The sequence below is a fragment of the Pseudoliparis swirei genome, chromosome 20 (genome assembly GCF_029220125.1).
Source record: "Pseudoliparis swirei isolate HS2019 ecotype Mariana Trench chromosome 20, NWPU_hadal_v1, whole genome shotgun sequence".
Lineage (NCBI taxonomy): Eukaryota > Metazoa > Chordata > Actinopteri > Perciformes > Liparidae > Pseudoliparis > Pseudoliparis swirei.
The window spans coordinates 24,343,469-24,357,647 of NC_079407.1; the positions used below are offsets into that span (position 1 = coordinate 24,343,469).

Genomic DNA, 14,179 nt, shown 5'->3' on the forward strand with positions numbered 1-14,179 from the left:
ATCAGGTGACGTCAAACCTTGGTTCGAAGGCCCCGGCTGATTGGTCACCTCGGAGAGGGTGTGTCGCCGCTGGCCGAACCGCGCCGTCTGATAGGCCGAGAGCGAGTGGGGCGGCTCGTCGTCCGCGTCGGGCTCCTCGGTCTCGATGCCCTCGTCGATCGACGTCTCCATCATGTTGCTAGGCGACGAGGTGGACGACTTGCGGAGGACGGTGGCGGGGGGCAGCGGGTCCAGCAGACAGCCGTTCACCTGGAAGAGAGGGAGGGGCGAGTGATGAGAGACTGATGAGTAAACAATCTTCAAGACACCGAGGCGACCACCCAACGGAGATCAAGGGCCACATCAGTTACTCTCCTCCCTCCGTTTTCCCTCCACTCATCACAGTTGGTGTCATCCTGTGTGTGTGTGTGTGTGTGTTGGTGCAGAAGTGGAGGGTGGGGATAAAGGAATGCAGGGCCAGGAAGTGAGCTGCGACTGACACACATGGACATATTTTCTCACACACACACACACACACACATCTGAGCAAGTGGTAACCAGAAAGCCTGGTGCTGGTCTAGAAAGAGCAACTTTGCCCAATTCTCCATCTGTTTTCTGTAGTCTGCTGGGATAGGAATGCTGTTACCCAACCGACACACACACACACACACACACAGAGAGAGGACAAGTGGGGAAACCAACTTTGAGAAATAGACCATGGAAAAGGGGGGGGGGGCATAGGGTAAAAGTGAGTTCAAAAAGTTAAAAAAAGAAAAAGCTGTCGGGTTAATGAAGGAGGTCACAGCGGCGACGTCACTCAACGCAGCAGCTTCCTGTCCATGTGTGTTCACTCAGCTACGCATTAGGTCACATCATCACAAGCCCGCTTACATAACCACACACACACGAGTGAGGACGTCAAATCACACCACTGGTGTTTGTGTTTTGTAATTGTTAGTCAACAACAGGCCTGAAGGAAAAGGTTGCTATTTGGCACAAATAAAAAGAGGGAGAGCATCGTGTGTGTGTGTGTGTGTTTGAGAGTGTGTGTGTGTGTGTCGAAACCATGCAGGACAGGCAGCTGTCCTGTCTGATGTGAGTGTTGGCTGAGTTCTAACATAAGAGAACAAGTCAGCTGCTCTCTGGCAGGTTGACAGGGCAACGCTCAAACCTCAGAGGAGTTCACACACACACACATTTCTGATTCGTTGTCAGTGGGTATGCTTATCAAAGTTTATCACTATCGGGATAACTTTTCGTGACCTCCTTGCAAGTTGAAATCGACCACAATAAACTGAAAAGTCCAATTAAAGACGAACGCGCAATCAGAAGGACGTCTTGTAAAAACCTGCGGCAGAGTTCACCGGGGATTGGACTTACTTTGGGCGTGTTGACGTCCTCCACCAGGAAATTCTGCTCCAGGAGACACGCCGACTGGGGGAAGGTGAAGGCGTCGGCGGGGCTTTGGGGGGCGGCGGGGGAGCGCAGCAGGCGGACGCCCTGCGGGAGCAAACCCACCTGGGCGGAGCCGCCGGTGGGCTGCAGAGAATTGAGAAAACAGAGACTTTATGACATTAAAAAATGTAAAAAAACAGCTCCAGTTCACGGGCCAAAACTCAATAACATCCTTGATAATAATGTAACTGCGACTAAATCTAAAACAATTTTAAAAATCCAGATACAAGATGGTAAAAAAAAAAAGAATAGAGATTGCAAGAAAATAATATAATGAACTAGAACGGGCACTTGGTAGAGCGCATACCTTCGCACATCACAAGATTGGGCATTGAATTATGAACATTTTGGCATTAGTTGCATGCCAATTGGAAAGAAATTGACCGCGCTATGGTAAAAATAAGATTTTGACCTTTTCATGACCTTGACCTTTGACCCGATCGATCCCAAAATCTAATCAAATGGTCGCCGGATAATAACCAATCATCCCACCAAATTGCAAGCGATTCGGTTTAATACTTTTTGACTTATGCGAATAACACGCACGCACGCATACAAATACACGGCGCTCAAAACATTACCATCCGCATTTTCAATGCGAAGGTAATAATTTAAGCGAGGAAGACACGCCAACATCAAGGCTGAGCGAAAAGAAAGGAGATGAAAACAGAACCGGGCTGAATAAATATCTCTAATGGGTCGCGTCCGTCCGTTGTATTTGTTCCGTGGGTCACAGGTGTGAATAACGCAGCTTTGATCAGGGAGGCGTGGAGGGTAATGTCCGGACGCATTATGACGGGACCCGGCGGTTACCTTGACGACGGCCTGTTCGGCGATGGTGCTGGGCCTCCGCTGGCGGGCGTCGAGCCGCTGGTCCACGGGGAAGCTGCAGCGGTGGGCCTTGAGCCGCTCCACCAGCAGGTAGTAGATGGCGGCAAAGTGGTTGTAGCTTTTGTTCTGGAGAGACTGGAGCACGGCGGGCAACGTGTGAACGGCGGCGGCGGCGATTACCAAAAAAAAAAACCACACCTTCCATTGTGGAGGACTTAAATTTGAGTCCTTGAAATATGCAGATAAAATACTTCTGTTTGTTTTCGCCGTGTGAAAGCAATGCAGCAGCTAATGAGCTGGGTATCGAAAATAAAGACACAACACATAATCCATGAAAAAGAAAAGACGCGCACATTAAATAATACATTTAAAACCACTGCCTCTGTGTCACACTGACAGAAATACAGTTTAATGAGAGAGTGGATATATTTTAAGAGCTACTTTTTGCTATATATTACAAAATAATTATATAAATTCAGTAATGAATTACAATATAAGCAAATATCAGCAAATAATCAAGTAAAATTAACAACATTTGCCCACTGAAATATAGCAAAGTTGTACACTGACGAAAATACTGTTTAATGAGGGAGTGGATATATTTTAATAGCTACTTTTTGCTATATATTACAAAATAATTTTATAAATTCAGTAATGAATTACAATATAAGCAAATATCAGTAAATAATCAAGTAAGATTAACAACATTTGCCCACTGAAATATAGCAAAGTTGTACACTGACGAAAATACTGTTTAATGAGGGAGTGGATATATTTTAATAGCTACTTTTTGCTATATATTACAAAATAATTTTATAAATTCAGTAATGAATTACAATAAGCAAATATCAGTAAATAATCAAGTAAGATTAACAACATTTGCCCACTGAAATATAGCAAAGTTGTAGTGTAAAAAAACCAAACTTGAGTGCACTTCTTTCCTTACTCCATACATCCATATCCTTCTTAAATCTGTTATTATGTTGTTCCCATTCTGCTTGGATGCGTATAGTTAAAACCATTATCTGTGCCGCAGTCTGAGGCTCTGACCTTTTCCGTCCTCACCTCTATCGTCTTGTGCTGGTCGATGCCGAGGCTGTGCATCAGGCGGAGGACCTGCTCGCTGTACTCGCCCACGCCGGCCTCGCCCACGCCGGCCTCGCCCACGCCGGCCTCGCCCTCGGCGCTCAGCGGCTGCTGGTACAGGACGGGCCTCTGCACGGGGGCGTACAGCGCCATCCACTTGTGCTCCTTGATCTGGGCCACGGACAGACGCTTCGACGGGTCCAGGACCAACATCCTGCGGATCAGGTGCTCACAGTCTGCGAGGGGCGGGGAGCGGGAGAATAAAAAATTAAAAAATGGATGAGGCCTTTCTCTTTTTTTTTTTAGATGAACACTTTTTTTGGGGGAGAAGAAGAGGTTGTTTATGTTTGATGATGTAGAGAGCGCTTCTTCTATAAGCTAAGCTTTTTTTTCCTGTTCTGGGGTTTTGTTGTTGCTTGTACGAAATGTTATGTTTTGATCAATATGTGCGTGTACTGTTGTGTGCCTGTGGTAGTTGGGAGGGGCGGGGCTAAAGGGGCGGGGCCTTTAGCGTCCAACAATTAAGAATCCAGGAGAATGTAGGAATGTAATGTCATCACCGTGGCCAGATTGACAAACAAGCTCCAGCTCCTCCTCCTCCTCCTCCTCCTCCTCCTCCTCCTCCCATACATTTTTGTTTTGTCAATGCCTGTCACTATGTATACGTTATGTATGTACCTATGGAAATAAATCACTTACTTACTCACTACGATGAAGTCAAATTGAGCCATAAAGCATTGTGTCCTCAAAGCAGCCCAGGTGAAGCGGACTTAGAAATAACACTTCGGCTGAATTCTTTTCTCCGCTGTCATTTCCGAGCAGCGGATCTACACTTTTTTTTTTTTGTTGTACTTCCCTCTCCTCTTAATGAGAGCCCTTCACCTCTAGTCGGTGGCTCGATGAACTGGACGTCAGACACAGCTGGTGGCTTCCTAACAGGATTATAGTTCCTGCATTCCTACCCCCCACGTACAGCATCTGTACCCAAATAACCTGCTGCTAAATGAAACAGATTAATCATTAAAGAAAACACGTGTTGGTTGTAGTTCTGGTTCAGAAACTCCCTGCTACACATTCCTCCGATGTTTATAGCAACGGGTGAAGCTGGACACATTCGTCAGAGCTGGATGACTGCCGGTTGATTGACACACTGTTCTCATCCAGTGCATTACACCATCGTGACATAACCATCCCAGTGGTATCGAGGAGGAGGAGGAAGAAGAAGAAGAAGAAGAAGAAGAAGAAGACGAAGACGAAGACGAGAGTGTACATGATTCCTTCCACTTCATTGACTGCATCGGACACATGAGCTTAAAAGTAACAGACTATAACAATAAAGACAATAACAATAAACACATGTGACCATATTGCATGCCTGTAAAAAAATGAAGATAAGCCCTAAATACAGACAGTTATAAACTAAATGCAACGAAAACTGTGATTTAATTACATAACTCAAAAACAGATGGGAGAGCTTCTGAAAACAACACACCCCTCTGGTGTCGGTGTGGCGGGACAGAAAACACGGAATGCCACGAGCGGCCGAGCTTCACAAGGTGTGGCTTTTATTATTTCTCAAGGTGTCAAGTGGAGCAGAATAAAGTAGCAGATACTTCATAGCAGAAGGCCACTTTGTTAATTGAATATCTCTGGGATGTTTGAGGACTTTATTAACCTTGGGCTCTTGGGAGCATGTCATTATTTCTAAATTTCGTGGAGAAAATGATTCTGTATGATACGACGAGAGGCTTTTTCTGCACGACGGGCTTCCGAGTCAGCCGGGGAGACGCACGGCAACATCCACTGGAGTTACTGGGAGTCAGGGAGCTGGGGGCGGAGCCACACGTTGACGGAGCCCAGGGTTCCCCGGTGAGAGGTGGAGATGGTGTTTCTGGATGAATAAAAACCAGCACACTCTGTTCTCCTTGTTCAGGGCAACAGGGGCCGGACCGGGGAGGAGGAGGAGGCGGGACTTGTTTGTCAATCTGGCCACGGAGATGACATTACATTCCTACATTCTCCTGGATTCTTAATTGTTTCAAGGTCCCGATAAACCTCCACTCGCCTCCAAGGATCTTTGAGAGACCTTTATAGGTTCTTTGAAGAACTATTTAATGTAATGGTTCTTCAAAGAACCCTGGTTTGAAAGGTTCTCTGTGGAACCAGAAATGGTGCCGATAAGAACCATTTTCTGAAGGTTCTTTGAGACACCTTTATAGGTTCTTTGAAGTCCTCTTTAAGGAAATATTTTTTTGAAAGAACCTTGGTTTAAAAGTTTCTTTGTGGAACCATAAGTGGTGCCTTTAAGAACCATGTTTTTAAGGTTCTTTGAAGAACTCTTTAAGGAAATGTTTTTAAAGAACCCTGGTTTGAAATGTTCTTTGTGGAACCAGAAATGGTGCCTTTAAGAACCATGTGTTGAAGGTTCTTTGACATTCCTTTATAGGTTCTCTGAAGAACTCTTTAAGGAAATGGTTCATTCCTTCTGGTTTTAAAGTTTCTTTATAGAACCAGAAACGGTGCCTTAAAGAACCATTTTTTATAGGTTTTGGGAGACACCTTTATGGGTTCTTTGAAGAACTCTTTCAGGAAATGGTTCTTAAAGAACCCTGGTTTGAAAGGTTCTCTGTGGAACCAGAAATGGTGCCTTATAGAACCACATGTTGAAGGTTCTTTGAGACTCCTTTATAGGTTATTTAAAGAACTCTTTAAGGAAATTGTTCTTTAAAGAACCCTGGTTCGAAATGGTTCTTCTATGGCATCAATCTGAAGAACCATTTTTGGTTCCAGATGGCACCTCCATTCGTCTGTGTGTGGATAAATGTTGCACTTCAGACAATATATCTGACCGAGGTTTGTTTGTGTGCATTCCTTCTGTCTATCAAGCTGCACGGAGACGTACGCCGAGAAAAACAGACAGACAGGAAGATGCATCACACGGCGAGAGCTCGACACAGACAGACAGACAGACAGACAGACAGACAGACAGACAGGCAGACAGACGAGCTGCTGGGAGGCTTCACTGGCTCTTCCCTAGGTTACATAAACAGCTCCAGCTCTGGAATAAATCTGCCTCCAGCCAGCTAGCACAGCCGCTAACAGCAGGGCCAACCTGACTCACTCTGCAGCCCAGAAACAGCGACACACACACACACAAGGACAGCGTCTTCCACCATATTCCCCTTCAAATGAGCGTGATGCTCTCACATTAATGAAATGGGCCCCTGACCCATTGCAGCAGACATTTATCAGCATGGTGACTGAAAGCAGGAAGGCGTGATCCGCGTACCGAGCGTCCAGAACACGACTTCTCATGAGACTCTTTCCTCCATCAGAGTCCACGCCGTGGGAAACTCAGACATCCATCTCCGTCCAGACTCATGATATATGTACTATGTTATAAAGACTTTGAAGGAGAGACACTTATGATATGGACTTGCATCATCCCGGGGATGAAGTCCCAGTGAGAACATGCGGGCTTCACTTGGAGACTATTTTGAGAGCTTTTTGTCACATGTAACAACAATGACCCGGAGCTCAATATCAGTAAAACCAATGAGCTTGTTGTGGACTACCAGAGGAAGAGGAAGCCTCCGGTCGTGGTTGTCCTTCCAGGAAGAGGGAAAGTCAGGAGGGTGCACATTTAAAATGGGCCGGACCCACAACCCTCTTCGGTAAAAGGAACAGAGCAGACAGTGTGTGTGTGTGTGTGTGTGTGTGTGTGTGTGCAAAAGGCTTCCAGCCATTGCTCTGTTCTCCGTGGTGGCGTGATGGGGCGGTGGCATCGGCGCTTGGAGATCAGCAGTCTCGACAAGCTCATCAGGTTGGAAGTGAGGAGGAACGAGGGGACCCGATCAAATCCATCTTGGATATAACCCGTCTCACCCTGAGGGACAGTGTCAAAGCCCGAGAGTTGTTCCTCATCCCAGTCGAGGGGTCAAAGGATAAAGGATGTTGTTTGTTGTAAGGACTGGAGCTCCTCGAGGCACATTTGTGAATATAAACATATATTTGCATATATAAACTAGAACGGGCACTCGGTAGAGCGCATACCTTTGCATATCACAGGATTGGGCATTGAATTATGAACATGTTGGCATTAGTTGCATGCCAATTGGATAGAAATTGACCATGCTATGGTAAAAAGAAGATTTTGACCTTTTCATGACCTTGACCTTTGACCCGATCGATCCCAAAATCTAATCAAATGGTCCCCGGATAATAACCAATCATCCCACCAAATTTCATGCGATTCGGTTTAATACTTTTTTAGTTATACGAGTAACACGCATACAAATAAATAAATAAACTAGAATGGGCACTCGGTAGAGCGCATACCTTCGCATATCACAAGATTGGGCATTGAATTATGAACATGTTGGCATTAGTTGCATGCCAATTGGATACAAATTGACCGTGCTATGGTAAAAAGAAGATGTTGACCTTTCCATGACCTTGACCTTGATCTTTGACCTGATTGATACCAAAATCTAATCAAATGGTCCCCAGATAATAACCAATCATCCCACGAAATTTCATGCGATTCGGTTTAATACTTTTTGACTTATGCGAGCAACACGCATACAAATAAATAAATACACAGCGATCAAAACATAACCTTCCCCATTTTCAATGCGAAGGTAACAACATGCGTTTGACTCGACGTCAGCTCGGTTCTTGTTCTGCTACCTGCCGATAAGCGTACACGTCCATCGAGAGAGACAACACGCGGTTCACGCGCTCTCGGCCAATGAGGCGGCTTCTGATACGAGGACGGGAGACGATGCCTCAAATTAGGGATGTTGCGGCAGAGAAGCGACAAATTCTAAAACACGGACGCTTCACACAGAAGATTACATAACAACCACAGGGTCAAGTTAAGCGCCACCCATTTAGGATCCAATCAAATGTTGAATATGTTACGGAATTTAATAATGGATAGACTTCTTTTTTTTAGCAGAACATTATGTTCTCACAATTGACCTTTTGGATATAAAATAATCACCTCATTGGTTAACATTTGTTTAAAATTGCTTTATAATTTGAATTTGTACTAGTTTGTTAGTTAATTATGGCCAAATAAGGGTTTTGACATCAGTAATTTATGAAGAAATTCCCTTCAGGTGTTCCTGAGATACGACGTTCACAAGAATAAATGGTAATTGGTAAATGGACCTGTACTTGTAAAGCGCTTTTCTAGTCGTCCAACCCCTCAAAGTGGTTTTAACACTTGACGTCATTCACCCATTGTATGTAAAGAATACATGAAATTAAGTTACACAGAAATATAAAAAGAAAAGTAGAATAATCAAAGTGAAAACAAAGCATTGATTTCTTCTGATGGATTAAAAGTGTGCAGCGGAGGGACCTTTAATCACCTTTAAACCCGACTGATGACGTCATCGTTTATTCACAGACACACTGATGGGAGGAGCTACGGTTGCACTGACATTCACACACCATCAACGCCGCTACGGGAGCAATTTTGGGGTTCGGCGTCTTGCCCGAGGACACGTCGACGCTCTGATTGAAGGACGACCGCGCTCACCGGCGAGCGGCAGGATGTAACCTTAAATATAACGCCGTTGCCGTCTCACAAGCACGGTGCGAGCGCGCACATTTACAGGAATCTGAGGTACGGTGGGAGTGGGCGGGGCATAGTCTTTTCGAGTCTCTCTTCCTACCTTCAGTCATGAAGTAGGGGATGCGAAACCTTCCTTCCAGGACTCTTTGGCGAAGCACCGGCAGAGTGGGCCCGTCGAAGGGCAACGCGCCGCACACCAGCACGTAGAGCACCACGCCCATACTCTGTGGAGACACACACAGAACAACGGCAGGGCGGTGGAGGCATCCGTCAGGGGCGTCTGGGTGGAGGTAGGGTTCGGAGATTATTGCTCTCACAAAACGTATAGACTACACACACACACACACACACACACGCAGTCATTCAAACTCAAAGACACACAAATATGGTAAATTAAAGCAATATACGGCAGACTACAAACTGTGGTTAGGCAATCGCCAGTTAAATATAGTATTCATATATATATATATTAAATTGAATAAATATATATTTAATTTACTAGATGCAAATGTATCCATCGTTTTATTAGTTAACTGTTCAAGTTAAAAAAACATTTAAATAATGTTATATTTTTTACATTTACATAAGTAAATTGAATGAATGGTCATATATATATATATATTAAATTGAATACATATATATTTAATTTACTACATGCAAATGTATCCATTGTTTTATTAGTTAACTGTTCAAGTTTTAAAAACATTTAAATAATGTTTGATTTTTTACATTTACATAAGTAAATTGAATGAATGGTCATATATATATATATATATATAGTTCATAAACATGATGACCATTGGATTTCTATGACTTTAAACCAGATTTCCATGACCAAACATTTTGGGATGTATACATGCGTATATACCTTAAACAACACAAATGAATGAGACAATAGTTTGACTAAAATAATTAATATTGAAATAAATGTTTATCCTTGTAATCAAACTGAGTAAATGAACATATGAATATAACACATTTCCATGACTTTTCCAAAACTTTTGGGATTACATTTTTATAAGGACTTTTCCGAGAAAAAAACATTTAAAATTCCATGACTTTTCCAGGTTTCTCATGACCGTACGAACCCTGAATATAAGAAGATGTTAATCGCATTAGCTGATGTTTTGTGGCTTATTAAAGTAAATTATGCACAGAGAAAGAAATCGACAGAGTTCAATTAAGTTCAATGCATGCATTTAGTAAGAAATATAAAAAAAGATAGTTACAATTGTCTACTTCACTACTACTATTGTCTCCTTCATATTAAATATGTTATCTTATATGTTGACTGTTGATTGTTTTTGATTGTTTGAAATTCTTCGTGTGTCTAACACACGTAGCTAGTAAATGTTTCTGAGTCACTCATCTTACCCAGATGTCTAGCTGTGGGCCCTCATACTGTTGGCCCTCAAAGACCTCGGGAGCGGCGTACGGCGGACTGCCGCACCACGTGGACAGAGGCTCCCCGGGCTGGAAGAAGTTCCCGAATCCAAAATCTACACAACAGGTGGTGGCGGTGGGGAGGAAAGGTAAGACACACGGTTACGTTTGTTAGACTGGAGAAGTCCTCGTACAAAAGGCAACCTGTAACCGCGGCAACGAGGTTAGGCACGTTGCGAAGAGGTCCAGAACCCGAGGTGGGGTCATGCCTTGTGGTCGAGTCGTCTTCGTGGAGTGTGCGTGCGTCGCTTAATGTAATATGGGATCCACATATTTGTAGGCTGAGGAAACGGTTCTTCGGATGAGGTCGCCTCCCCGGGAGACTGACATGAGGTCATCAATGCTGTGCCCCGATTGGTCTGTAGACTTTTATTCGTAACAAGAGAGTCTGACTTGAATTAGCACAAACACACACAAAATAAATAAAAATGTGATACGTTAATTTATGCCTTTCATTAAAATCTAAACTGCGGTGATATCTGCCAAATGACACCGAGCCAACTGACATGCCTGCAATTACTCAGCCAACTCCCTTTTTTTGTTTTGGTACGTGTCATTCTGCCTCCCTCTGGTCCCATCTCCCCCCTTTTTCAAACATACTCAAGTAAATGCTCCTTCACCTCCGCTCCTCTTGCTGCTTACTTCTGGTCCCACCCCTCCTCTCTACTTCCTTCTGTTCTCATGGATCATGGAGGTCTGGATTGTGGTCCATGTCTACTACGAACTATTAATAATTTCTGTCATACTCATTGAATGAGTTTATGTGACTCTGTAACGCTTCATTCTGGTCACATGACATCTATTGTTCTGTCCATCCTGGAGAGGGATCCTCCTCTGTTGCTCTCCTGAAGGGTTCTTCCCTTTTTTCCTTTGTGAAAGGGTTTTTTCTATTTGAGAGTTGTTCCTGATCCGATGTGAGGTCAAAGGTCAGGGATGTTGTATGTGTATAGATTGTAAAGCCCTCTGAGGATAATTATTGCCATCAGCTGAAGATATTTTAGCTTTGTTTATCAGTCCATCAATTCATTTTTAATCATATATTTAAAAATATAAATATTAGGGCTGTCAATAGATTTAAAAAAATTAACTAATTAATCGCACATTTTGAAATTGCGATTAATCGCGCTTAAAAGTGTTTTCCTTCTTTTTAAAGACAAAACTTCACACAGAGCTGTGTTTTCAAAGAGGCTCCTACATATACAGTGCCAGCGAGGTATTTAATATTGTGGATGATAAATTGTTTCTTCAGTGAAACATCAGATTAGTAAAAAAAAAGAAGTATATTGAGACCCCATTGGTCCTGTCATCTTTAACACTGAACAGCAGCAGAACCAGTGGCCTTGGTAAACTGACTGACATTCAGATATGTCACGTTAACCCTCTGGAGGCTGGGGGCATTTTATACATTTTACAAAATAAATTAAATTCACCGTTTAAAGTCTTTTGCATGTGACACACCCCCACGTGTTATACATCAAACATTCCAGAACAATCTCAGCTCTGAAATAAGGCTCATTGTCCTCACGCCGTGTTCTCTGCTCTCTGACTGACAGGCTGCTAAATGAGCCTCACCTGTGAGGTGGGAGGTCCTTTGTGATTTACTGAGTGTTCATTGGTTGTTTTTTCCCCGAAATGTTGACAGACAAATGGATTGACAAATCACGTTGAAGGTTTCGTGTGACGAGTTCTTTCCACGCCGCGTCCCCCGACACGTCGCCCCTCTGTTCCTCTGTGTATCAGAGGGGGAGACGGGAGGAAGGAGCGCAGGAGGAAACCCGACTGATTCATCCACGAGTTAAACTGATTTCTGCTCCTTATTTTCGCGGAGAAATAATTGTTTTAAAAACGGAAACAGTGTCAAACCGTACTGCCGCGGTTTTAAAATAAAAAATAAAAAAATAAAAATAAATAATTGCGTTAATTGCTCTTCAAATATTTTAGTGCGTTAACGCGGCCAAATTAATCGCATAGATTAATGCGTTAACGCTGACAGCCCTAATAAATATATATAAATAAATATAACTAAATATATATATAAATAAATGTCTAAATATTTATAAATAAATGAATAAATAAATATGGATATATAGATAAATATATATCAAAACCTGAGCAGTTGCTGGTTGTAGCTTCTAAAGAATGATGTGATGGTTTTATCTACATTATGATAACTGTAAATGGAATATTTTCAATTTGTGACATTTTATAGCCCAAAATTATAAAAGTACAAAAAAAACTGAACCAACAGATCAAGAATAAAAAAGGAAAATAATTCCATTCTTAGTCATTACTAGAGGGACACTGATGATGTCACGGCACCTGGCAGCTACAGGAGCAGACAGTCAGGATCTTAAGCCTCCATCCCTCCAAACGGTTGCATGAATATATATATATATTATTATTATTGCAAAACAAATAAATAAACACTGGTATAAAAAAACAAGATCTCGCACGCACTGATGAACAAAGCTAAAATACATTCAGCGGATGGCCATTTTATTAGGAACACCGTGCTGATGCTCAATGATAACGAAGGTCACGATCATGACGTCGTTACAGATGTTCGAGAGAGATATGTCGAGTCACGCTTCGGGTTCATTTTGGAGTCGGCAGTTGAATTCGCAGAGAAGAGTTTGTCGTTTACTAGGTGCAGGGAATTATCGCTCACTTTGAAAAAAACACATTAAAGGGTACCTGTAGTGCAAAACAATATGTAGCCAGATCAAAAGATAATGTGTTTCTAAAGGTTATTCATGCACTGACGGTCCAGTATTCAATAACAATACGTAGTTTAGGCTGTTCAAAGTCCTCAACTCCGACATGCGACAGTGCACTGGAGCTTGAATATGTCGCGGGTGGTGTGACGTCAGATCGTTGATAGATCGACAGCCAGCCACAGCGGATGTGTTCAGATACCAATATAAACAACGTCGAGCACTCGCAAACAAATGCTGAGAGATTGATAATATGGACGATGAAAGATTGTCTGATTCAGCAACTGGATACTTGTTTGAACCTTTAAAAGCAGACTATCCCCATTTAGTGAATTGTGACAGCGATGATAGCGATGATTCTGATGAAGTTGATGCCGACGGACCGCCGGTCCAGATGCTTCACCGTGCGGACCGTGCACGCAAGTCGGCGGACATTTGGTGCAGTTGTGGGAAATGTGTGCCACAGAAAACAGACATAGAGTGCATTTGTTGTACGAACTTATGTCCGATGATATAGCAGGGCTCTCAAGTTTTGAAGACAGGCAAGCGTGAGATTTCCATCAGCACCCGATACAGCTGACTGTTGCGCGCGCATCGAGCCGAAAAGAGTTGTCAACGGGGTGCTAGTGACTATTTCTACTCAACAATCGATCGGCGTATTGAGCACCCCTGCATTCAAGCATTAAATAGCCGAGAGGTTTTTCAGCGTGAGGAATTAGATGTGTGGCGGAGTGCGTGAGATAAGACCGAAATCGTGAGTCTCACGCTCAATGCGTGAGACTTGAGAGCCCTGATATAGTGTCATTAGACCTCATCTGCTTCACACAAAAGAGTGAGCTTGATAGCTACATCGCGCATAAGCCAGCGCTGGAGATGTCTTTCATTGATGCAATGTTCGGCCGACATGTTCGGGGTGCTAGTGACTTTTCTTTGCTCCGTCCGTCCCGATGCACGCAAACCGGTGTCGGAGCTCCATGCGCACGAGACGGCGGGCAGAGGACTGTTAACGCAACACGTAGAGACAGAAATGACATGCTGCTGCTGTAATGTGGCGCTATAGAGAAAGTGACAGGGGGGCGGGCCAAAT

At 43.4% G+C, this 14,179-nt stretch overlaps 1 protein-coding gene across 3 annotated transcripts in view; it reads right to left on the reverse strand.

The window, feature by feature from the left end:
* Positions 1 to 14,179, reverse strand: part of sik2b (salt-inducible kinase 2b) — a 50,627-nt gene that overhangs the window by 8,317 nt on the left and 28,131 nt on the right. For all 3 annotated transcript variants that reach the window (XM_056440819.1, XM_056440817.1, XM_056440820.1), the window contains exons 5-10: positions 10,310 to 10,434; positions 9,036 to 9,159; positions 3,331 to 3,587; positions 2,248 to 2,400; positions 1,360 to 1,518; positions 18 to 249 (exon numbers count right to left, since the gene is read on the reverse strand). In XM_056440819.1, coding sequence (XP_056296794.1) covers positions 18 to 249; positions 1,360 to 1,518; positions 2,248 to 2,400; positions 3,331 to 3,587; positions 9,036 to 9,159; positions 10,310 to 10,434 — 1,050 coding nt within the window. The remainder of the gene's footprint in view (positions 1 to 17; positions 250 to 1,359; positions 1,519 to 2,247; positions 2,401 to 3,330; positions 3,588 to 9,035; positions 9,160 to 10,309; positions 10,435 to 14,179) is intronic.